The sequence below is a fragment of the Octodon degus genome, unplaced genomic scaffold (assembly GCF_000260255.1).
Source record: "Octodon degus isolate 3935 unplaced genomic scaffold, OctDeg1.0 scaffold00050, whole genome shotgun sequence".
NCBI lineage: Eukaryota > Metazoa > Chordata > Mammalia > Rodentia > Octodontidae > Octodon > Octodon degus.
Genome location: NW_004524626.1, coordinates 5,995,970 through 6,020,714, shown reverse-complemented (window position 1 = coordinate 6,020,714; position 24,745 = coordinate 5,995,970). Strand labels below are relative to the sequence as shown.

At 53.8% G+C, this 24,745-nt stretch overlaps 2 protein-coding genes across 3 annotated transcripts in view; both read right to left on the bottom strand.

Moving 5' to 3' along the window:
* Wdr18 (WD repeat domain 18) overlaps positions 1-3,747 on the bottom strand; it is a 9,561-nt gene extending 5,814 nt beyond the window's left edge. For both annotated transcript variants that reach the window (XM_023717109.1, XM_004632659.2), the window contains exons 1-2: positions 3,519-3,747; positions 2,458-2,568 (exon numbers count right to left, since the gene is read on the bottom strand). In XM_023717109.1, coding sequence (XP_023572877.1) covers positions 2,458-2,568; positions 3,519-3,728 — 321 coding nt within the window. In that variant the 5' untranslated portion in view covers positions 3,729-3,747. The remainder of the gene's footprint in view (positions 1-2,457; positions 2,569-3,518) is intronic.
* Positions 3,748-9,069: 5,322 nt separating this feature from the next.
* The window catches only part of Arid3a (AT-rich interaction domain 3A), a 28,191-nt gene continuing 12,515 nt past the window's right edge, over positions 9,070-24,745 (bottom strand). The window contains exons 3-8 of the mRNA XM_004632658.2: positions 19,163-19,235; positions 16,578-16,761; positions 16,044-16,291; positions 14,434-14,727; positions 13,287-13,385; positions 9,070-12,348 (exon numbers count right to left, since the gene is read on the bottom strand). Of these exons, the coding sequence (XP_004632715.1) occupies positions 12,143-12,348; positions 13,287-13,385; positions 14,434-14,727; positions 16,044-16,291; positions 16,578-16,761; positions 19,163-19,235 (1,104 nt within the window). The 3' untranslated portion in view covers positions 9,070-12,142. The remainder of the gene's footprint in view (positions 12,349-13,286; positions 13,386-14,433; positions 14,728-16,043; positions 16,292-16,577; positions 16,762-19,162; positions 19,236-24,745) is intronic.

Sequence of the window (24,745 nt, the reverse complement as noted above, 5' to 3'; positions counted from 1 at the left end):
AAAAAAAAAAAAAAAAACAAAAGAAAAAAGAAGAAAAGAAAAAGGAATAGGGGCCAGGGAGATAGCTTGGTAGAATAAGTGCTAGCCTGGTAAGCATGAGGGCCTGAGTTCAATCCCCAGTTCGAGAAAGAAAGAAAGAAAGATAGATAGAAAGATAGATAGATAGACAGACAGACAGATAGAGGAATAAAGCCATGGATGATGAAGCACAGGGTAGAGTGATGTGGCCACTACCAGGGGGCACCTTGAACCCTGAGCACTCACATACGACCAGTGTTAAGTCTGGATGTTGGAACAGGCGGGACCACATCACACCTCCCAGGAGGTCCCTGTCCCAGAAAGCATAATGGACAGATCTGAGAAAGCTCTGAGTGCCACTAGCTAGCCCTAGCCTCTCCTACTAGGCCCCTCACATGGCTCTTTATTGGAGAAAGGGGACTGAGCCCTGGGCGCCCCCTCCTGGCCACAGGTCAGAAACCCTCTGAGAGTTCAGGAGCAGGGATGGACACCCCTGGACAAGAGGTGTACCATGACAGGCCACCAAACTTCTTTACCCACATGCAGCCCAACCCATGCCAGGCTGTCGGTGACCACGTGAGGATTCTCACCCTAGTGGGTAACCTGTGACCTTCTGTCACCTCATTTTCCCTCTCTGTGCTTGAATGATCTCACCAGGCTTCAGGAGAAGGCCACGGCCCCCGCCCTAACCTGTGGGCTCTGCCAGCTCAGAGCTCTCATGCCAGGGCCTTCAGCTTCCTGGACACCTTGGCACAGGGAAAGACTAGATCAGGAAAGGCAAAAAAGGGTCTGCTTTTGCCCTAAACTCTGCTGTCTGCATTGCTCCAGATAGGGGTAAAAGCAGGTCCCCCAAATACAGTAGTGTTTGTAACAGGTCCAGTGTCAGACTCCACCAAGGCCTGACAGTAAATAAACCTTTCCAGTCTGGAACCAGGCGTGGTGGTGCACACCTGTAATCCCAGCCCTTGGGAGGTTAAGAGAGGAGGATTGCTGTGAGTTAAGACCAGCCTGGGGGCTACAAAAGTGAGCACAGTGCCAGACCAAGGAGCTGGTGAGATGGCTCAGTGGTCTAAAGCACCTACTTAGAACAAGCTTAGCAACGCACATGGACTGTGGTTCAATCCCCCAGCAACACATGCCAGCCAGCCCCACCCCCTGGTGGGCTGAGCTGGACACACACACACACACACACACACACACACACACAAATAAATTAATAAAATTAAAAAAAAAAAAGAAAGAAATCTTAAAAAAAAAAAACAAAAAAAATCCACAGCCGGGGAGATGGCTCAGTGGAATAAGCGCTTGCTTCCCTGGCAAGCACAAGGGTCTGAGTTCAATCCCCAGTTCCACAAAAAAAAAACCAAAAAAAGCAACAAAAAAACCCAACAACAACAAACTGCCTACCTATTAAAAAAAAAAAAAAAGATTTATTGCTAAGCCCACTTACAAATTGTCCAGGGCTGCCCCTATGGCTGGAGTGTGTCAAGTCAGCCTGCCCACAGTTGACCTCAGGCTTTTTTTTTTTTTTTTTTTGGTGGAAACGGGGATTGAACTTAGGCCCTTGAGCTTGCCAGGCAAGTGCTTATTCTCCTGAGCCATCTCCCCAATCTCAATCCCAGGCTTTTTGCAGCAAGGGCCAAGAGCATATGCTGGGGGCTGCATCGTGTGTATGGGTAGCTAACATATGGTTTCCCAGTGGGGAGAAAAAGGGGAGATAAAATATAACACTGCCCCAGTGGGAAAAAGGGGCGATGAAACATCACACTGCCCCTTCTTTTTAGCTTATTTATTTATTTTTATGTATTTAGTACATGGTCTCACTACACAGATCAGACTCTTAGTGATCCTCCTGTTTTCAGCGTCCCAAGCACTGGGATTACAGGCACATGTCACTACATCCAGTCAGCGCATGGGGGGGGGGTCCCCCAGCACGGCACACTGAGGACTGAACCCCGGTCCCTGTGTCTGCTTAAGCAGGTGCTTTAATCTGCTGAGCTATCTGGCCAGCCCTTCTTTGTAGCTTTAGAGTCAAAACCACCAAGTCTTGGGAAAGGGGTGCCTTGCCTACCGTGGGCCCTGCAGAGTGTGTGTCTGTGGCTGATGGCAGAATCAGAACTTTGTTAAAAATGAGGACCCTCGGGACTTGCAAGAGTCTGGAAGGAGTAGCTTGGCACGGTGGTGCACACCTGTTATCCCAGTACTCAGGAGGCTGGGGCAGGAGAGTCAATGTGAGTTTGATGTCAGCATGAGCTGTACAACAAAACCTTGTTTAAAAAAAAAAACCAGTCTGGAGGGAACCGGAGGACATAGGCAGTAGGGTGCCGGACAGGTGAGACCCTGTGCCCACACTGCCTGCTCGCAGTCTGGGATCTGGTCTTCTTGGTTGTTCCCTGGTGCCCCACAAATGAGGTGCACCCCCAGCTGCGCTCCTCTTACCTCCCACAGGTATATGCTTTCTGCAATTCCCGCCAGGACGTAGAGGCCATTGGGTGCAGTGGTCACACAGGTGACTGGCCCAGGGCACATGATCTTTTGCTGGAGCTGGTCCTAGGAACACAAAAAAGGCCTGTGAGCTTGGACTGGGAAGTAGTAGAGGTGCCCAGGCAGCTGAGAGAGGACAGCAGCCAGGCACGTCTGGCCAGAGCAACTGCATCACACAGCAAGGAAGGGATCACACCTGCACAAGCTTTCTGGTTTTTATTTTGTTCCCAGTACTACAGATTGAACAATCTGAGAGGCCTTTTCACTGAGCTACATCCTCAGCCCCTCACCTGCTTTAGTTTTTAAGCCAGGGTCTTGCTAAGTGGACAAGCTGCCCAGGCTGGGTTCGAACTTATGATCCTCTGCCTCAGTCTACCAGATAGATGCGATCACAACAGTGTTTCACAACATCTGGCTCACACCTGCATGAAGTTTTGCAAACCAGCTTCCTCTGGAGAGAGGGGGCAGGCAAGAAGGACCCAGGAGGACCCTGGGCAGAGAGCCCAATGCTCAAGAGAATTATGCTCTAATACCCCTTCTCTGATGTGCTCCTACACTGCGTTCCCTCTAGCACGTTTTGCATGAATTCCACCAGGCACCTAAGCACAGTGCTTGGCCGGAGAGACAGCAGCAGACGGACCCCAAGCTGAGCAGTTCTATGAGCTACACAACGGGCCGTCAATGGTGGAAGTCACTGTCACTTTCTGCGGGAAGGAACGCATGAGGCCTACCCATTCGAGGGGCTCCCTCATCTTCCCAAACCACAAACTCCAAAGGACCCTGTTTCCCTTGAAATCAAATTTTGCGCTCGAGTCTGTACATGCGCATTTGCCTAAGCGTCCACCCATCTCCAAGGGTCATCAACGGATACGCTGTCCCCTAGCCCCACACGTGCGCAGGACGCCCCAAAGCACCTACCGCCCGCACATGCGGAGACCCCTTACTGCGACCCCCTTCTCCCGCTTCTTTCACGCGCTCCGTGCTCCCACACCGGAGCCCCCGGCCCGCGCTCGCACCTTTCGCTGCAGCTCCCAGACACTGATGTAGTTCTTGCCCAGCTGCGCCGCCAGCAGGTACTCGCCATTTAACAGCGCCAGGCCGCGGGGCCCAGCCTGGCCGCCGCGGTAGGTGAGCAAGTTAGCCCCCGAATGTAGTTCCCACACGACGCACGTCCAGAGTTGCGCCGTCGAATCCGTACACACCGCCACCTCCATGGGCGCCGCCATTTTACTCCCACACCCTGTCACCCAGGAAGTACGTCATCGACAGCGAGCTACGCATGACGCCATTACGCTCACTAGAGGCGGTGCCTGAGTGTCCTGGGGGCGGGGTTGGCCGACCCGCGCGTGCGCAGAGGCCTCGAGGGAAAGCTTAAAATGGATATTTCTCTTTTTTTTTTTTTTTTTTTTTGTGTGTGTGTGTGTGTTTTTTTGTGGCCGGCTCGGTCGGTCCTGGGGTGGCGCTGGCAAGGCATATGGTGCCAGGAATGAATCCCTGAGCTTGCCCAAGCTTGCCTCAGCAGGCGCTTTACATCGCTGAGCTATCTCACCGGCCCCAAAATGGCTTTTTCTAACCTGGCGGAGAATGCAGGGTCGTGTCTTACTGGTAGATTTTGGACATCTCTTTCTTTCTTTCTTTCTTTCTTTCTTTCTTTCTTTCTTTCTTTCTTTTTCCTTTTTTGAGACAGGGTCTCACTGTGCAGTTAGGGCTAACCTTGTGCTCAGTTTTGTAGCCCCCCAGGCTGGTCTCAAACTCACAGAGATCCTCCTGGGTAGTGCTGAGATTACAGGTGTAAGCCGTCGTTTCGGGGCTGAGACCGCACGACATGTGGGGCCGAGGAGAGAACTCCAGTCCTTGTGCTTGCCAGAAAAGTGCTCGGAGATAGCCTCTGAGCTCTCTCCGGCGGCCCTGGACATCTGTTTGGCGCCCTAAGGTCTCCTGCGAGCTGTTAGAAGCTTCAGAGTCCTGAAGTCTGAGTTGGCCATTCCCTTATGTACGCTTCTGGCCAAGTGACCAAACCTCTGGTAAATTTTTGTTTCTTTTTAAAATGTGTATGTACAAAATACGGACCTCATAAAATACAGAGGCTCAAAGGAGCTTTGCAGTAGAGTGAACTCCACACCAGAAATTATTTAGGATTGAGGGTGCAACTCAGTGGTAAGTGCTTACTCTGTTTGCCTTGCAAGGAACAATACAGTTGGCCCAGCATGTCCCAGCTGCCAGTAATGGGAGCCCATTTTTTTTTTCCTTTCTTTTCTTTTTTCTTTCTTTCTTTTTTCTTTTTTTTTGGTACTGGGGATTGAACTCAGGACCTTGAGTGTGCCAGGCATGCACTTATTCTACTGAGCTATCTCCCCAGCCCCAGGAAGCCCATTTCTAAAAACAGTAATTTTTCTCCTTTTTTTCATGGTGCTGGGGATGAAACCCAACATATACTGGGTAAGCACTCCGTGATAGAGCCACACACCTGCACTAAAGGTATTTTTTATTTTATTTTTTATAATATTTATTTATTTTTATCTATTACATTTATTTATTGTGTGTGTGTGTGGCCAGCTCAGCCCACCAGGGGGCGGGGCTGGCTGGCATGTGGTGCTGGGGATCGAACCGCGGTCCCTGTGCTTTGCCGAGCTTGTTTCAAGTAGGTGCTTTAGACCACTGAGCCATCTCTCCAGCCCAGTAAAGGTATTTTTTTTTAAAATATATTTATTTATTACATTTATTTATTGTGTGTGTGGCCAGCTCAGCCCACCAGGGGGCGGGTCTGGCTGGCATGTGGTGCTGGGGATCGAACCGCGGTCCCTGTGCTTTGCCAAGCTTGTTTCAAGTAGGTGCTTTAGACCACTGAGCCATCTCTCCAGCCCCAGTAAAGGTATTTTTTAAAAAAATATGAAATATGGGGACCAGGGTCAGCAGCATAAGCACCTGCCTGGCAAGCACAAGATCCTGAGTTTAATCCCTGATACCAAAAAAAAAAAAAAAAAAAAAAAAAAAGAAAAGTAAATATACACCTGATGCAAGGGCACCCACCTGTTATCCCAGCTACTCAGGAGGCTGGGGCAGTAAGGTCGCAAATTGGAGCCCAGCCTGAACAATTTAGGGAGACTCCTATTGAAAGTTTGTTTGTTTGTTTGTTTGTTTGTTTTGGTGGAACCAGGGATTGAACTCAGGCACTTGCGCTTGCCAGGCAAGCACTTATTCTACTGAGCTATCTCCCCGGCCCCGAAAGTTTTTTAAAGGGCATGGTAGGGTCAGGGAGATGGCTTAGTGGAATAAGTGCGTCCCTGGCAAGTGCAAGGACCTGAGTTTAATCCCCGGTTCTGAAAAAAAAAAAAAAAAAAAAAAAGGCATGGTAGCTCCCGCCTGTAATCTGAACACCCCAGAGGATGAGACAAGAGGATTGCTGTGAGTTCGAGGCTAGTCTGTGAGACCCTATCTCAAAAACAAAAACCCGTACACAAACATACACACATTAAAGGCTGGCGATGCAGCTCAATAATAGAGCCGTTGACTACCCCTGTTCCAGCACAGATAGCAAAACTAAATCAAACCCCGAAAGATGGAGTTCGTGGTCTGGATTTGGAAAGGAATTCATAGTAACGTCTGATCTCTCTCCACTGTGCTAGGCCATGCACTCAGGGCTGCTTCCGGAGTACAGACCCTGAGCCTCCGCCCCAAGCCCAGGCCAAGCCAGAGCCCACTGGGAGCTCAGCGGGGCATATGACCGGACAGAGATGCAGGTGAGGCGGGTTGGAGGGCTGGAACACCGGCCCAGAGAGAGGGAGAGAGACCAGGTGTCCCGGCGCAGGAGTCGCGCTGACAAGCAGCCAGCGGCGGCCGCTAGATGGCAGGCGCGAGCCGCGGACTGATGAGGGGGTGGGAGCAGGAGCGCTGGGAGGGAGCGGAGATGGAGAGGGGAGGGAAAGACCCTCTGGGAGCCTCGCGGAGCCGGGGGCAAAGGCTCAGAGATAGGTCCATGGCAGGGACCTGGCCGGGCAGCGCCTGCAATAGGAGGGAGAGAGACCACCCAGGACCTGTGCAAGATCCCAGGTCCCGCCAATTATTTATTTTTAAAAAATATTTTTCCTGGTGCTGGGAATAGAACCTCTGGCCTAGGTAAGCACTCAGCCCCAGTATCCTCCCATCACTTTAACAGCTTACATTATTCAGATGCTAGAACTGTTTTTTGTTTGTTTTGTTTTTTAATGACGTCTTATGGAGGGTGTAGAGGCACACACCTATTAACCCAGCACTCAGGAGGCTGAGGCAGGAGGATCGCTATGAGTTCTAGGCCAGCCTGGGCTATATAGTGAGACCTTGTCTCAAAATAAAACAAAGTAGTGTCTCCCTGTGCGGTCAGCGTAGGTTGGCCTTGAACTCACTATGTAGCCTCTGGAACACTGGGATGACAGGCGAGCGTCACCACTAGAGCTATCTGCCCCGGGGTGTGTGATGGCCCTCTGGGGTAGTGTGGATTTGTCCAGCCTGGACCTTTCTGCATTTCAGTATTTCTGCTCTGCACTGTGCCTTGGGACCCTGCAGCCAGAGCAGGGTGTAAGCTGGACACTTAAGCTGCTGTGCAAGTAGTGGACGTGTGTTGTTCCTTCTCCCCTCCCTGGGGAGGGCCGGCCTCATGAGGTCAGAGGTCACTCCACCCCTCTCCTGGAATGGAGAAAGACCAGTTGTGCAAGAACATCAGACAAAAGCTGCGCTTGGGGGCATCCCAGACCACCCAATTCTGGGACTCAGTGATACTGTGGTGGTAAGGTGGACTGCAGCTGTTCCCTGACCTGAAGCTGGGAGGGCGAGCAAGTGGGGAGCAAGCTGGGAAAACCAAGGCACAGAGACCTCCCCATTCCCTGCATGTGCTGGGACCTTGCTGGGACCCGGCCACTTCTTGGGCTTCCTCTGGTCAGGCAGGTGGTCCCGGTGGGCAGTGCCCAGCTGCCTCGGAGCACGAGGCTTCTGCTTCCCCCAGGAGCTTCTTCCGGAGCAGCTGGGCTTTGGGCAGCCAGGAAGGAGGGGCTCGCTGGGCCCCTGTGTGTGTCCCTGGGGCCTGTGTGGCCTCCGGGTCCCTGGGCTCCTTCTCTGAGGCGCTTTGGCAGCTGAAGAATGAAGGGAAAGGGTTGACCCATCAGGTTGTTTTTGTTTGTGGTTTTGTTTTGTTTGCAGTCCAAGGGATGAGTTGGTGGCCTCCGCACTGAACTGCCTCCCAGCTCTTTTCGGTTTTGATTTTGGGACCAGGTCTTACTAAGTTCCTAAGTTGCTCAGGTTGGGCTGTAACTTCGATCCTGCCTCAGCAACTCAGAGTGCTGGGGTGACAGATGTGCACTGCCACATCTGGCCTTTTTTTTTTTTTTTTAGTAAATCACTGGCCCTTGTCCCTTGGGAGTCCAGAGGCCACAGTTGGATTCAGAGGGCCAGGAGTGGAAAATGTCACCTTCTCCTGTCTTTCTCTCGGGTCACAGGTGAGCCACAGCGGCAAGGCTGTTTTTCTTTTCTTCCTGTGCAGTCTCCAGTAGGGACTCGCCCAGGCCGGCCCCAGCCGGAGGTGGTAGAGACCAGGTGACCGCAATCTGGGCCGCCCACCAGGCCACAGTGACCTTGGTTCAGAACAGTCCCCTGAACGCGGAAATCACCAGTGGGCCTCAGAGTAGCCTCTCCCGCCGGGTCCCCACACTGTGGCTTTTGGGGGTTGGAGGTCCTGTAATCATCAGCCTTTACAACTGTGGAGCAGAACTGGCTCCTTCCCACCCAGCTTCCCTGTGGCCACCTCCTGTAGAAAGGTACAATGTGACTGTGGAAAGTCTCCCCTGCATGCGGAGGCCTGGCCCTGGCACCCATGAGGCAGGTGGCAGGGGGCTGTGGAGGGAGCCTTCTGGTGAGCTGGCTGTGACATCAGCTCCCTCTGGCCATGTCCTGAGGAGGGGGCAGAGGTGGAAGTCATAAGCCCCTCTGCCCAGAGGACATGACCTTAGGCTGTGAGCAGCAGGTGGGGACTACACTTGTGGTCACAGGAAGGGCATCTTTTTTTTCTTTTTAATTAGAGGAGCATGAAAGGCTATTCAAATGTGTAGGTGGGGCTGTAGTCAGACACCCTGGAGGTGACAGGACACCTTTTAGGGAACAGGCCCTGCCCATGTAGGTTGTTATGAAGGATATCAGGGCCATCCTGGGCACCGCAGGGTGCTGTGCTGTGTCCTTGGCTTCTACCCACTGTGCCAGGAGTTCCTCTACTTGTGACAGCCACACATGTCCCCAGACATGGGCCAGTTCCCTGGGGGTGTTTGGGCCACCCTTCCCTAGACATGCTGGGTGAGATGTAGATGGGCCAGGGTTAATAATCAGCACAGAAAACAGCTTGGGGGGGGGGCCAGGCTGTCATCCCAGCATTTGGGAGCTGAGGCAGGAGGATCACCAGGAGTGCAATGGGCTACAGGGTAACTTCAAGGCCCGTCTGGGCTACATACCGAGACCCTGTCTCAATACAAACCTGAAAACACACACACATTAAAAAAAAAAAAAAAAGTGCAGGAGACATTTTCTGTTAAAGTCAGAAGTGTTTTGTTTTAATCTTATGAGCTTTTCTGGGTTACAGTTGTCTTAAATATTTCTGAAGTTTAAATACAATTTGCATAATAACGTTATTATAAAATGTAAACTTTCAGTGTTCTTTTAAATTTCAAAATCACACCTTTTTAAAATTTTTTTTTGTCTTTTTATCATTTAATTTTTTTTTTCTTTTTAATACCTGAATGATCTGCAAAAAACTATTGTTGTAGGTCACCCTGCCATGGCCAGGGTGTGACGGCGGGGCCCAGCCAGAGGTAGACAGCAGTTTTTACCTTTTTTTCCTGTTTTTTAGTTTTTTTTTTTTTTTTAAGTTTTTTTTTTCTTTTACCTGAGTTCTAGCGTGATCATCACACCATGTGAGAAGCCCCAGAGAAACTGAAATTGATTTCACGCATCAAGACTGAAAAGCTGAGTTTGTATTTGCTGGAGGGGGGGTTTGTCAAAAAGTAAAATAAAAGCAAAAGCCAAAAGTTATGGAAAAACCAAAATAGGAATGAAATGGATAAAAATAATAAAAAGAAAAAATGCAACTGTACAAATGCATAACTCTTAAAAACACTAAGCCAGCCATCTCCAACTCCCTGTCCCCACCCACCCACCTGTCCTCACAGCTAGAGCCCCATGTCCAGCCTAAGAGTCCCAAAGAAGATTCCAGAAGCAGCCTGTCCAAGGGCCCCTGCAAGCCCCTCATTACCTGAGTTTGGGGGGGTCCCCATCTGCCACCTGCCAAGCCCCACATGGACAGGGCCCAGGGTCAGGTCCTGGTGGCTCTTACCCAACCCCTCCTTCCCCACTCCACTTTGCATAAGAGGGTCCTGAGTTGCTCCCCCAAAAGATGTCCCTTCCCACCCTCATCAGCAGGCAATGTCAGGGACACATGTGAGGTGGAAAGGGGGCACAAACAAGCAACTGAGGCAGAGATGGGATGCCCAGGGGTCACAGCTTCTGCCTGGTAGGATGCAGGGTCCCAGGGACCCGTATAACCCATCCTGCAATCTTAGGGCCACCCCAGGCCACTCCCCTAAGCTTGGAGCCAGTCTGCTCATTAAGGCTGGACACTCACACACACCACTGCCAGGGGACACCGGGTCCCCAACACACACACACACACACACACACACACACACACACACACACACACACACGCCACACATGCACCACCCAGAGACACCCCACAACCTGAGCAGGAGGGACAGGAAGGTGGCTGGGGAAAGATTTTTTTGGCATCAAAAGTCAGACCTGAGGTAGAAAGAAATGTACAGTGGACATTTCCCCAAGGTGGCCCTGAGAGGTCTTGTCCAGGAAGGGACAAGAGTGGCTGGCCAATGCTGGCCAAGTCCAGAGTTCAGATGGTTCTTGGAGAGGGGGTGAGACTGAGTCTTGGGACAAAAAGACCCCCCACCCAGGAATGATTGTGCTAAGACACCAGCGCCCCCCCCCAAAAAAAAAAGGGGGCAGGCAAAACCTTCCAGAAGAAAAAGCCAAGAGATCCACCCCCACTGCCCACCACCCCTCCTGGAAGGACAGAAGGGGGCACAGCAGTGGCTCTGAGGCAAAGAAAGGGTCCCCCTTTCCCAGAGATAGGAGAGCAGAGCTCAGGCCAGGGGGCTGGGGGAGCCTCAGCACACCCCACAGGTAGCCTCGTTAGCACCCACCCCAGGGGCCAATTAGGGCCCGGGCTCACCTGGGTGCAGCCACAGCTGCAGTCTCCACCTGAGCTCGGGCGTGGCCCCGGGAACAAAGGCAGAGGCCCCTGAAAGTCCCCCAGGCCCTCACCAGGCTGCAGACGGCTGCTTCTGCTACAGGTGGGCTGTATCTTACAGATGTCCCCTAATTTTTTGACCTCAGTGGGGAATCCAGGGTTCTTCCTGGGCCTGCCTCTGTTCAGTGACTGTCACTGCAGAGCCAAGACATCCCACAGCCCCTGGGCGGAAGGCCCGGAGAGAAGGTGAAGAGAGGAGGAGGGGAGAGATGAGAATGGTGGGGCTCAGGTTGCCATGGGCCCTAAATCCTCACCCTGAGCTAGGCCTGGCTTCCCTGGGTTTCCCCTGTATTGATCGTCCCCCCACAAATCATCCCTGAGACAGGAGCCTGGGGCCATGACTGGGACCCTTTGTCCAGGGATCATCCTACCCCCGGTTAAGGATTCCCTGATCTGAACACCCAGCCTGGAAATTCGAAATCTGTCACCACGATCCAGCATCCTGGGCTTGAGGGCCACCCATCGGGCCACCAGAAACACCCAAAGGAGCCCAAACCAGTCACAGAAAAATTAAAAATGGTGATTACCAGGGTTGGGTTTTTTTGTTTCACTTTGCTTTTCCTAATCCCTGAATGAGCACAAATATATAGATATATAGATATATAGATATCCTTTTCCTAAAGCTCCACCCCCCAAGAATAAAATAGAATATTTACAGAACAACCCCCCCCCCAAACCTCTTAAAAACCCAATAGGACTTTGAGAGTCACTATTTCTTTAAAAATAAAAATTAAAAAAAAAAAAAAGGAAAAACACACTTCCCAAAGCAACAAAGATGAAAAGAAAATCAGTGATCTCGGCTCAGGGGTTTCATTCAACACAAGGAGCTGGGTGTGATGAATGTGTCACAGATAAAAATAAAAAGTGAAAATAAAAAACAGACAAAAATGCTAACACACAGTGCAGGGATGTATGAGGTAAACAGGGTTGGCTTTGACATTGCAGCTGCTCCATGCCAAACACCACAGCCACCTCCCTGGGAGCAGAAAGAGGCTCCGCCACGGGCTCCAGCGGCTTGCTTTTCCTCTATGGTCTTTTCACAGTCCTCATAATTCATCTCTGAATGTCCAAAACCTGAGAAATTCAAGTGTTCCTTGGTTTTCCCCTGTTTTATTAAATTTCCTTTATATATATGTATATATGTATATATATATATATAATCTTTTTCTCTTTCCTTTTTGGCGTCAATGTGGTTTCGTGAAGCTCTGTTCTTCCCACCTGTGGCTTCTGCCTTCCTGGACCCCAGTCCCAGGCACTGTCAGCTCCTGGGGAGGGGCGGCAGTGGGCAGGCAGGGAGCCACGCAGTTAAGGCAACGAGTTATTTGAGGTAGAAGATGTAGGGGGTACGGCCAGCCCCGGTGCACCTGCCTGGCTGCCTGAGCTGGTCCCTGTGGGGCCTCCCCGGCCTCCTGAGCTGCTGCTGCTGCTGCTGCTGCCGCCGCCGCCACCACTGCCGCCTTTGCTGGGTGCTGAGGGTGGCGTGGGGGCTGGAGGCTGAGCAAATAGGACCCCTGGTACAGGACAGAAGAGAGACTCGTCACGGGACCAACCTGGCCACTGCTGACCACTCAGTGCACAAGCGGGAAACCACCTGGGCCACCGAGGCACTAACTGCTTGGCTGTGTGCAGCAGTGTACTGACTCTAAAATGTGACCTCTTAGCCATGGTCCACACCACAACCAGGCTGCCTTCTGCCCACAGTGTCACACAGTGCCTGGTATGTGCCACTGCACTTTTGGTTCTGAGGATTGAACCCAGGGCGTTCACCCAGAGCTACAGCCCTAGTTATTTATTTATTTATTTAAAATTCTATTTATTTATTTATTACAGCAATCATAGTGATCCTTCTGTGTCAGCCTCCTCAGCACTGGGATTACAGGCATGTGCTACCACACCTAGTTTTTTTGGGTTGGTACAGCATGTGGTATGTGGGATCGAACTCAGGGCCTTTTGCTTGCAAGGTGGACACTTAGAACACTGAGCTGTCTCCCAACTCTTCTTCTTCTTCTCTCTCTCTCTCTCTTTTTTTTTTTTTTTTTTCAGTACCAGGGATTGAACTCAGGACCCTGCGCTTGCCAGGCAGACACTTATTCTACTGAGCCATCTCCTGGCCCTCCAGTTATTTTGAGACAGGGTCTCATTAAGCTGCTAAATTGCCCAGGTGAGGCGTGAACTTACAAACCTCATACCTCTGATTTGCAGAGTTCTGGGATGACACACATGAGTCACTACAGCCAGCTACCACTTGTTTTGTTATGAGACAGGGTCTGACCATGTAGTCCAGACTGGTCTTGAACTCTCAGCAACCCTCCTGCTTCAGCCTCCCACTATGCGAAGACTCTGCCTGCCACCCCTAGCTGCTTTTCCCAGTCTCCAGCTGCAGGCCAGAGTCAGACCAGGGGCCCTGCATGCGGTGGGGACAGCAGTGGCCCAGATGGTGAGCACTTACCTGTGTACATGATGCCGTTGAGCTCGACCGACATGCTAATACTATTGCTGCCATTGGTTCCAGCGAGGCTGATGGCCGAGTCCTGCCGGCTCTCAGAGGCTGCAGGGAGAAAACCAGAGAAACGTGTTGGCTTTGTGGCAGTCTAGCCACTTGACTGTAAGGGCCGAGGAGGTGAAGGCTGTCTCGTCACCAGAGCGTGCAACAGGTGTGTGCTCAGCGGTCCTTCTCCCCCTACCACCTTTCTGTGGGCACAAGGTCCCGCTAAGGTGCTTGGGCAGGTACTGAATCATGACCACCCTTCCTGAGCTTCCAGAGTGGCTGGAATCACAGGCATGCACCCTGCACGTAGCGGTGCACCCCTTCATGCACCCTTTCATGCACCCCTTCATGCCTCCCTCCCTCCCTCCACTCTTGAGGTGGGTTGGAGTCTTGCTATGCAGTTCAGGCTGGCCTTAAAACTTGTGGGGACCCTTTTGCCTCAGCCTCCTGAGTGCTGGGATCACAGGTGCACACCACCACACCTAGAATATTTTGTTTTTATTTATTTATTTTTGTGGCTGGCGCAGCCCACCCCAGGGGCAGGGCTGGCATGACATGTAGTGCCGGAGATGGAACCGTGGTCCCTGCGCTTGCCTAGGCTTGCCCAGGCAGGCACTTTAGACCACTGAGCTATCTCACCGGCTCATATTTTCTGTTTTAAAAGAGATTGCCAGCCGACGATGGCGGCACATGCCTGTCATTCCAGCATTCTAGCTGACCGAGGAAGGAAGAGCACAAGTTACAGCCCAGTTCAGGCAACTTACTTAGTGAGACCCTTCCTCAAAATTTAAGCTGGGGATGGAGCTCAGTACAAAGGCCCGAGGTTCTCAGTACCCCACCCCACAAAGAGAGATGGCCAAACTGTCACCAAGGTCCAAGGTCCAGCGTCCCCACCTCATGAGTGTAATGAGGCCGATCACACTCATGGGAGGCGCCACGTCAGTATTACTGTGCAGTGCTCCCACTAGATGGACTCGTGATCAGGACCCCCTGGCCTCCTCTGGCTTGATGGCCTTTTGCTTATTGATTTGCTGGTACTCTTTACATAGGTTGGCTCCGAGGCCCTTGCATGCAGGAAGCACAGAGGGTGTGGGCGCCAGGCCGGCACCTTGGCTGTTGATGCGGATGCTCATGGGCAGCTGGGCGGTCATGGCCAGCAGGTTCTGCTGCAGAGCCCGGTGCAGGAGGCGCTGCTGCTCATCTGCGACCAGCACCATCTTCTTCTCCGGTGGCTCCCCAGACTCCAGCTTCTCCCGGATGTGCTCCAAGGCTGCCGCCTGCGCTGCCACAGCAGCCTGGGCTGCTGCTGCTTGTACTGCTGCCTGGGCTGCCACCACAGGATGGCCCGCCAGGGACACGGGCAGGCGACCGGGGACTGTGATGGGGATGGCCGAGTCTTCCTCTAGATGCACAGAGGACAGAGGGGATCAGAAAGTGACCCAAAAAGTATGAAGATGAAATATAGGAAGTAAAGCCATGCTGTTATGCTGAGCTGTGGGGGACTCAGGTCAACAATTTCTGACATTGCCAGTGAAGCGGAAGACCCAATGCTATTATGGGCTACTGGACTCTTTTAGAATATTTTGCTAAGTTTACACACCTATAATATTCAATAACGTGGGCTGGAGAGATGGCTCAGTGGTCTAAAGCACCTACTTGAAACAAGCTTGGCAAAGCACAGGGACCGCGGTTCGATCCCCAGCACCACATCCCAGCCAGACCCGCCCCCTGGTGGGCTGAGCTGGCCACACACACACACACACACACAATAAATGTAATAAAAAAAAAAAAATTCAATAACGGAACTTAGAAAAAATGGGGTATACCAATGAATGTCCATTTTGTATCTTTGTATTCAAAGTGGTTGGGATAGATATATAGTTGCATTCTCTTAATGAATAGAATGATATGTTCTAATAGTGTTTGTAAATAGGATCTCAAGTCCGCATCTTGTATAGCAATTAACCACTAAGAAGAATGTATGCAATGTGTTAATTATTGAAACTGTCCTAGCGATTTGATTTGAAACTGTCTCATTGCTATTTGTTTATCAATAAAATTATGGCAAAAGAAAAAAAAGAAAGTGACCCAAGTGGGCCGGTCTTGCCTTCAGCCCCAAGCAGGGTGCAGTGAACACCTCTGCTGATGGGGAGGGAATCACTTCTTGTCTGCAGAAGTAGATGAGTTTCCAAATAGATGCCTATGCGAAAACACCCCCGTCATCTCAGCACTCAGGAGGCTGAGGCGGGAGGAACACCACACCACAAAGTTGTTGTTGGCCTAGGTTACGTAGTTGAGTTCAATGCCAACCTGGAACTACATAGTGAGAGTCTGTCTCAAAAAGCTAGCCAATTAACTAATAACTCCATAAGAACGGACACAGTGGTAAAGGACACAGTGGTGTTGCCAGCAAAACGAATTACAACAACAGTATTTAGCATTTGTACTTTCATTATTATTTTCTGGTACTGGGGATGGAACCCAAAGCCTTTTCTATTTTATATGTGGAGACAGAGCCTTGCTCAGTTGCTAGGTTGCCTAGGCAGGGTTTGACTGTGAGACCCTCCTGCCTCAACCTCCCAGAATGCTGGGATCACAGCCATGGACTGCCATGCCAAGCTGGGTGTCTTTTTGGATACCCGCCATTTAGGGGGGAAAGTACTCCCAGTCTCCCAGAGCCATGCTGGGACCAACCCTAGGGCACCACGCATCCCTCACCTTTCTTGATCTTGGGGGCCGGGGTAATGGAGCTGCCGTTGGTGCTGGCAGCCAGGCCTAGGGACTGGACAGGCAGCTTAGGCGAGGACAGCATGCTGTGGGCACCTCCTGGCGAGTAGGAGAAGAGAGAGCCGCCGAAGCTCTGGCGCCGACCTTCTCGCCGATTGCTGTCAATAGCAGCCTGGAGCTCATTCGGGCTGCTGAGGCCGCGCCGCTCACACTCATAGGGATACAAGTACTTCATGTACCTGTAGGTATGGAAGAGCGTGGTACCAGGCTGCCCTTGATGCGGCACAAGGGCCGCACCATCCTGTCTCCCTGTGATCAAGTTTTATTCTAAGATAGGATCTTATTAAATCACTAAGTTGCCACTAAGTTGGATGTGAACTGGAGATCCTCCTGCCTCACCTCCTGGAGTGCCAGGATGACAGGCATGTGACACCATGGTCAGCTCTGTGGGGTCTTTAAACCCTAACCACAACTCAGCCCCGCCCTGAGCCCCAGTCCTGCCGTGTCCCCCCGCAGGCCACTCACTGGGTCCGCAGTGTGAAGGCGGCGCTGGTGATGGAGGTGGGCAGGTTGAGGCCCTTCGTGATTTCCCGCCACAGCTTCTTATTGATGACCTCTACCAGGCCGCCCTTCTCAGTCACCAGCACGTATAGCATGAACAGGTCGAGCACCTGCTTAGCCATGATGGGGATGCGGTTCACCGGCGTGCCTGCAGGCAGGGGATGCAGGTGAGGCCAGCAGCAGGGTCCCCATCAAGGCCCGGGGACACCAGCAATACCCAGGCCAGGTCCTCTCTAGGGATCTGGGCTTTGGGGCAGCTCCCTGGCCTCCACCAGCTCCATGCCAGGGGCTCCCCAACGAGACAGCCACAGACATCCCCAGACCTGGTGTCCCCTGGAGGCAGCACCCCCCTCCAGGCCCCGCCTTGACAGTGCAAGGAGACAGCATTGCCTCAGTTTTCCCACAAGTGACTTGGGCCCATGGGCAGCACGAATCCCATGGGCAAAAGGGGTTTCTAAGAGGAGGGAGGCTCTGAGGGTACACTGGGGACAGACAGGTGACACACAGGCGTTGCTCTGCAGCAGCTGCCAGGAGCGCAGCCTCTTCCCAGGGGCCCCTCCTGGCCTCAGCTCAGGGTTCTGGGAGTCACGGCCGGTCCCTGGGACCCGCAGTTTGCAAACTGAGGCAGTGCCCACCAGGCCAACTCTGCCTGGCGTCTCGGACCAGAGCCCTTCACTCCCGCGCCTGCCAACAGTCTTTGGAAGCCCTGGAGCTCAGCTCACCAGGCTGGCACCTCCCCCATCCCTGACGCTGGGCTCAGGTGACCCCTCACTCCAGCGCGCAGCCCAGCACTGCGCAGGCGCGGTGAGCAGCAGTGCTGGCATTTTCCCTACCTCCGTAGGGCTACTGATGGCCCACCCCAGCATGAGAGATGGGGAAACTGAGGCTTGAGGACAGAAATCCTGAAGGTGAAGGACCAACTCAGCACCCTACCCTCCATCCAGCCACCACCTGCTGTCCTCTCGCCCAGACTGCAGAGTTCCTAGGAGTCCTGAGGACACAGGGAGGCTGGGCCAGACCTGCTGTGCACCCTGGCTCCATCTCACCCGGCAGGACCCAGGCCAGCCAGGCCTGGGGTCTGTGCCACGCACAGGGCAGGAGGCCAGGTACAGAGGTAGATGTCAGCACAACAGGGAAGGCAAGGAATCCTCCCGTAAACAGCAGGGCTGCTAGGGCTGGACCGGCCTCATCTCCAGTCCCCGGAGACTGGGTAAGAAATCTGGTTTTAACTTCTCAGTGCAGTCAGAGCAAACAAAACAAATCAAAAAACCTCTCGCCCTATCTGGAATAAAGGAAAGGAGCCAAGCAGGATGCAGAATATGTTATCTAGAGTAGAAGCTGGTGGTTGGACAAGTTCTCAGCCCCAAAGGCTCTCAAATACAGAAGAGGAAAGGGGCTTTGTGGGATGTCCAGGAGTTCAATGTCCCCTATTCTTCAAGAACTCTCAGCTTGGTGAGGGAAACTGGGCTGGACACTGACCCTCGTGTTCCTACTGACCAGGGGCTAAACAGAAGCACCTGGGAGCCCCACCCCGCTCACACTCACTGGCAACTCTCTCCACTTATGTGCCTTAAGAAAACCGGCCACCATGCTGGGTACTGGGGACCCCGTGAGATGGTCAGCTTGGGGGCTGGGAGCTGGGGCCCCTAGCAGATGGCCAGAGGGCTCAGGCAGGTGTGGCTGGGATGATAAAGGGCGTGGGGCCAGTGGGGCAGCTGGGGCTGCGCTCTGAGGATAAGGCGCGAGGGTCCCCTCCCAGGGAGCCAGTTGCTTCCCGGCCTGGTGCAGGAGGGGTTAAGGCAGGGCCACTGGGCAGTGGGGTCGTTTTGCAGCCCCGCAGCCCCTCCCCTCGCCGTCCTCCCCTCCCCCTCCCTCCTTCCGGTGGTGGGGTGGCAGCTGGCGCCTGTGTTTACAGAAGCCCTGCGAGGGTGTGGCCTGGACAGCACTGGCTGTGGTGGGGCCCAAGCAGCAGTGGGGGACCCAGGCTAGACCCCGCCTCCTCGGCCAAACCTTCCTGGCCAAAGCCACAAGGCCACAGCCCTCTCTGGGCCTCAGTTTCTCCACACTGGCCCAAAGCCAGATCTGCCCTTGGCCAGTTTCTGCTGGAGGCCAGGTCGCCCTGCTATGTCCACGGCCTTGGCCACTAGGCTCTTCTTGGCTGCCACCTCTCGAGCCCTCTTGGTGGCCGTGGGCCAGACGTACTCAGGACAGAAGACAGGGGCCACAGGTTCATCTGCAATCAGTACCACCCGCTGCCTGGTGGGGGGCTGTGGGATCTGGTGCTGCTCCCCCGAAACAGGCTGGTTCTGCCTGCCTGCTGGCAATGCTGTGGGGTCCTGGGAGCAGGGACACCCCAAGGTCACACCAAGGGCTCAGAGGAGCCTGGACATTCAGTTCAGGGTTGGGGTCCAGAAATACGCCCCTTGATTCACTGCAGGGCCTTCCCCCGCAGACATCAGGTAAGAGTGTGGCGTCCTCACCACCGCCGCCGCCGCCACCGCCACCGCCGCTACCTCCAGGACAGCACTGTCCAAGGCCCAGGTACTCACCTCGCTTCTGCATGAAGCTGAACAAGTCATCCAGGAACTCCTTCCTCTTAGGGTCCCCGTCGAGTTCATAGAGCTAAGGGCAGAGAAGGCAGCGGTCAGTGGGCTACGGAGTGGGCACCATAGGCCACGAGCCACCAGAGGGAGGGGGCCCAGAGCCAGTCCTCCTGATGCTGTGGGCATCTGAGCACCTCACTGCTGGGCAGAAAACACAGCTGATGCCAAGGCCACGGGGTTGTCCCCAGGCTGCAGGGACAGAACTCAGATGGGCAGCTTGGGACAAAAGGAATTCAAGCCCCGCCATCCAGAGCCAGGCCTGAGACCCAGCTATGTAGGGGGCTGGTGCCTCCCGCCTGTCCCACTGTCTCTGGGCTTCTGGCAGTGTCAGCCCCATCTCTGCCGCCACCACTTGTGTCCCTGCTCTTCTCCTTGAAGGACCCCAGTCTGCTAGGTTTAGGGCCGCCTCATCTCCATCCCTAACCAACTATATCTGCAGAGCCCCCCAGTTCCCAAATGAGGTCCCTCTCATAGAGCCAGGGCACGCAGCTCTTATTCATCCACTCTCCCATCAACTCGGCACCGAGGATAGAACCCAGGGCCTTAGCTGCAGCTCAATCCCCAGCCTTTTATTTTGACACAGCCTCTAACTTACTGAGTTGTCCAGAGAGAAGTCAAACTGGAGACTCTCCTGCCTCAGCCTCCCAGACTGCTGGGATGGCAAGTGTGTGCCACTGCACCTAGTTCTAGGTGGGTGGATTTCTTTTTTTTAATTTTTTTATTTTATTTCATTTATTTTTTGTGTGTGGCCAGCTCAGCCCACCAGGGGGTGGGGCTGGCTGGCATGTGGTGCTGGGGGATTGAACCGCGGTCCCTGTGCTTTGCTTAGCTTGTTCTAAGTAGGTGCTTTAGACCACTGAGCCATCTCACCAGCCCCATGGATTTCTTAAAGGGACACAATTCACCCCATAGTGGCAGCGTTCATTGGAACCTCAGGGGACCAACATGACCATGACAAAGGTCCCCTGGGGCTGTCCTGGGAGCCCCCCCAGACAAGCGCATCTACTCCCAAGACCTGGCTTGTTTTTGCAGAGCTGAAGAAACTCAGTATGGTGTGTGTGTGTGTGTGGGGTTACAACTGGGGAGCACTGGGGACCCAGGGCACAGAGCCTGTGACCAGTTCTCCTGGCCTCTGAGGTCTCATGCTGTGACCCCAGCATCTGGGAGGCTGAGGCAGGATGGTAAGTGTTAGCTAGCATGTGCAACTTAGCAATACTCTGTCTCAGAATAAAAAAAGAAAAGAAGAAAAGGGCTCTGAATGTGGCTCAGGGGGAAGGCCCTGGGTTCCATCCACAACACTCATAAATAAATAGCCAGTGACCATCTGCGTGCCATGCAGGGCTGGCCGCCCTGCTGGGGAGGAAGTGACAGGATGTCACCATAGGAGGGGAAATGCTGTCTGGGGCACCCGCCAGGGCACTGGGGGAACCTTGGCCCTACAGCCACAGCCCGCAGTCCAGGAGGGCAGGCAGGGCAGGCTGGGCAGGGGGCAGCAGGCAGCGGGCAGGGATAATTAGAAAGTGGAGTTCAGGCGGGGGCCAATTTACCCGGGAGAGGCAGGGGCAAATACCAGGCTTCAAATTAAGCTCCAGGGAATGCTGCTGGCTGGGCTGTGGGGGGCCTTGAAACCACCAATTAGGCCTAGGCTGGGATAATCTGTCATTAGGTGCCCAGTGCAAGGCAGAGCAGCTCAGGGCCCAGAAGCCAGGACCTTCTCCCGGCTTCCCTTCTGCCAACCTGCCTTGCTCTGATCCTTGGCTTCCCAGTCTATAATGGAGATGGGGGCGGTGGCTTCTGAAACAGGGTCAGGAGGACCCGCGTCCAGACCTCATCCCTGGGTGGTCGAGGCCCAGCACAAGGCCAGCTGTCGGCCTTTGTCTGCGCCCCACCCTGGCCAGCGCCAGACTGGCCGGCCCGCATTCCTGTGCTGATTTATGGCGGCCTGGGAGGCCCCTTTCCCCCTCAGCTGCCCGAGGGCTGCGGGGCCTGCAGGTAGACTGGGCTGGACCGGCCAGGCCTTGTCCTTCCAGCCCTGCCCAGCTCTCCCTGCACCAGCCCTGAATGCCCCTCACCCATGCCTCTCGCATAGCCCTCCCAACACTGAGCTCAAACACTCGTGGGGTGCACACACGTGTGTGGGGGTTGGGGTTGTTTGGGCCTCTGGGTCTACAATTCAGTTGAGCACACAGCAGCTGCTTAATAAATGCTCCTCAGGCTGGGTACAGTGGTGGTATACGCCTATTACCCTAGCTGCTCAGGAGGCTGAGTCAGGAGGATCTCAGGTTCAAACCCAGCCTGGCAACTTAGTAAGACCCTGTCTGTGTCTCAAAATTAAAAACCAAAACAGGCTGGGGATATGCTGCTGGGTTCTGCCCCTGTACACTCTCAGTCTGTCTCTCTTTCCCAAAGGGTTTATCCTGCACGTGCGGAAACACTATGACCACTAGTATCCCAGATGGGGAAACTGAGGCCAGGGCAGAGAGAGAAAGCTTACTGAGGAGGGGACAGCAGTGAGGCCATTAACACCCAGGCCAAATGGTGGGCTAACAGGCCAGTTGCTGGGCCTGGTTGGACCCCCATGAAGCCAGAGCATTGATTCAAGGCTATAAAAGGGGCGCCCACAGGGCCCCCAGCTGCAGGTGGACAAGGCTGCCTTAATGGCTATTGCTGTTGGCAGCTAACAACAAAAGCTGCAGTAAAGGATGCTCCAGCTTTATGGGGCTCCAGCCCCCAGTTCCGCTCCCCTGGCCAGCTGGCCGGGGCCCCAGGGGACAGTGTCCAGGCCCCTGCTTCTGGGCAAGTAAGCACAGCTGCTGGTCATGGAAAGGCTCTGAGGACACATTGCTGGCCCACAAGATGACCTGCGTCCAGTCCCGGCCTGGGCCCATACAGAGAGGCTGAGTAGGCCTGGCGCTGTTCAAAGGAAGGGGCCAGAAAACATACAGCTGGTCACCTGGGCACCCCAGAGCCTAAAACAGGTCGGGAGAAGCCAGGAATCCACAGGGGGCTCTGGGCTGAGATTCTACCCCCCCATGCCCGCCTTATTGCCCCTCCCCTACTACAGGCCCAGATCCTGAGACCCAATGTCCCTCTCCCAGGATGCTGTCCCCAGGTGCTGCCCCGCGCTGGCCTCCAACAGTGGCCCCCACAAATACCACATCCCTGGAGAGCAGGCCTAGGCCTCTGCACCAGCCACCCCCACCCCTGCTTTCCTGTGGACAGATTCCAACCTTCTGGCTTAGGTGTGCCCTCCTCCCTGACCTTCATCTCCGGGCTCTGTGGGTCCACGCAACTGCTTCGGATCTCAACAGCTGTCTGATCCCCCACCCTCATCTAAAACTGCACACACAAGTGCTTAATAAATGCTTTTTTTTTTTTTTTTTGCAGAACCAGGGATTGAACTCAGACCCTTGCGCTTGCCAGGCAAGTGCTTATTCTACTGAGCCATCTCCCCAGCCCCGCTTTGGGGTTTTTTTTTGTTTGTTTTTTGTTTTTTGGTTTTTTTTGGCGGAACCGGGGATTGATTGAACTCAGGCCCTTGCGCTTGCCAGGCAAGCACTTCTTCTACTGAGCTAACTCCGGGGCCCCAAGTGCTTAATAAATGCTTGTTAATGAACCTCATCTCTCAGCCAAGGCGTCTGTCCCAAATCAGAGCCCTGCCTGAATTATCACACAGGGTAGGGTCCCACTTCCTGGCTCCGTCCTGGCCCTTCTCATCTGAGATGTGGGTGTAACATCATCGAAGCAAAAATGGGGTGAGGGCTGGGAGGGATGCCTGGCAGCTGCTGGACAAGTGCACGTCACCCTCACTGTGCACCCAGCAAGTGGGGATGCCACTCACCCTGGCTCCTGGGTTGGGCCTCTCCTTGAGCCCCTTATACCCCATGGAGAAAAGGGCCCTAAAACACACATGCACACACACCCAGGGCCTATGCACTGGCTGTGGTCGCAGCCTGGGGTGTGGGTCCGATATCTCCACAGGCTTCCTCCTCTCCACCGTCCCCTTGGGCCTTGCACACCCTCTCACCCCTCCCTTCTGCTCTGCTTTCCTGCCAGCACTGCACACAGGGCCTGTTGGGTGAATGGATGAGTGAGGGAAGGGGCCTTTGGTTCTGGGTGCTGGTAGAGCTAAAAGGCAGATTCGGGAGCTTGGGGCTGAATGGATGTGGCCCTTCTAGATCAGACCATGAGTCTGGCCTGGGAGGAGAGGGGTTGTCCCAGTGTGAACGCTTCCCTTGGAGGTTGGAGGTGCTACTGCCCTGGCACACAGGGGAGGGGCATTGCTCATCAGCCCTGCAGGGAAGAGACCCCTCCTACTTAGTCCTGGCTCAGACCTTGCCCCAGCCGGGGGTAGGAGGGGGGGAGAAAGCCAGTAAAGGACCCCAGGCTTCCATGAAACCTAACAGCGAGAACCAAATTGAAAATAAAAAAATTTAAACCGGGCATGGTGGCGTGCGTCTGTGATCCTAGCACTCGGGAGGCTGAGGCAGGGGAAACGCTATGAGTTTGAGGCCAGCTGGACCCCATAGTGAGACCTATATTTTTTTTATTTATTTATTTATTTATTTATTTATTTATTTATTTATTTATTTATTTTCAGAACCAGGGATTGAACTCAGGCCCTTGCACTTGCCAGGGAAGTGCTTATTCTACTGAACCATCTCCCTGGCCCGAGACCTATATTTTAAAAAACAAAAACAAACCCACTGCCTGGCAAGCACAAGGTCCTGAGTTTGATTTCTCATACCAAAAAGAAGAAAGAAGAAGAAAGAAGAAGAAAGAGGAGGAGGAGGAGGAGGAAGAGGAGGAGGAGGAGGAGCAGGAGGAGGAGGAGGAGCAGCAGCAGCAGCAGCAGCAGCAGCAGCTACAGAATGACCACGGGACAGTTGGATTGGAACAGGTGTGGGCTGCCCTCACCTAGGACCCAGGCTGGACTGGGATAGCTGTTCAAGGTCACTTCCCCGCTGCCGGGCCCCACCTCAGTGTCTTGGCCCATTCCTGCTGCTGTGGGCGCCCAGGGCGTCATCCCAAGCCATGGGGCCCTGGCTGTAAAGAAACAGCCCTGTGTCTGTGGGGCCCCAAGAACTTTGCCCCCCACCCCCCAGCCGGGTCTGCTCAGCCCCCTGCCGCGTCCTGGTGGCTCCAAAGTCCACGAGGCCCCACCTGGGGACCAGGCCACAGGTGGGTGGGTGGGGTGGACCCCGGAACTGCAGACGGTGCTGGGCCACCAGGAAATCAGAAAAAAGCAAGAGGCCACTCTCATGTTGGGGCTTACAGCACCAAGGAGGAAAAAGAGGAGAGGTGTGTGCCCATGGCGGGGATTTCTAAAAAGTCCTGCTTTGTCCTCACCGACGTGGCACGAGGGAAATTAAAATTGGTAAAATTGGCAAAGATGGGTTTTTGAAAGTTCAGAAGACGGGTCATGAGTCAGCTCCGCCTCAGTGGCTGTCTTACTCTGGACAGGTTAGCAGAGGCGCCACGGCAGGCAGGGGCCACGGCTCTGCTGGAAGAATCTCCCGGCTGTCCCGG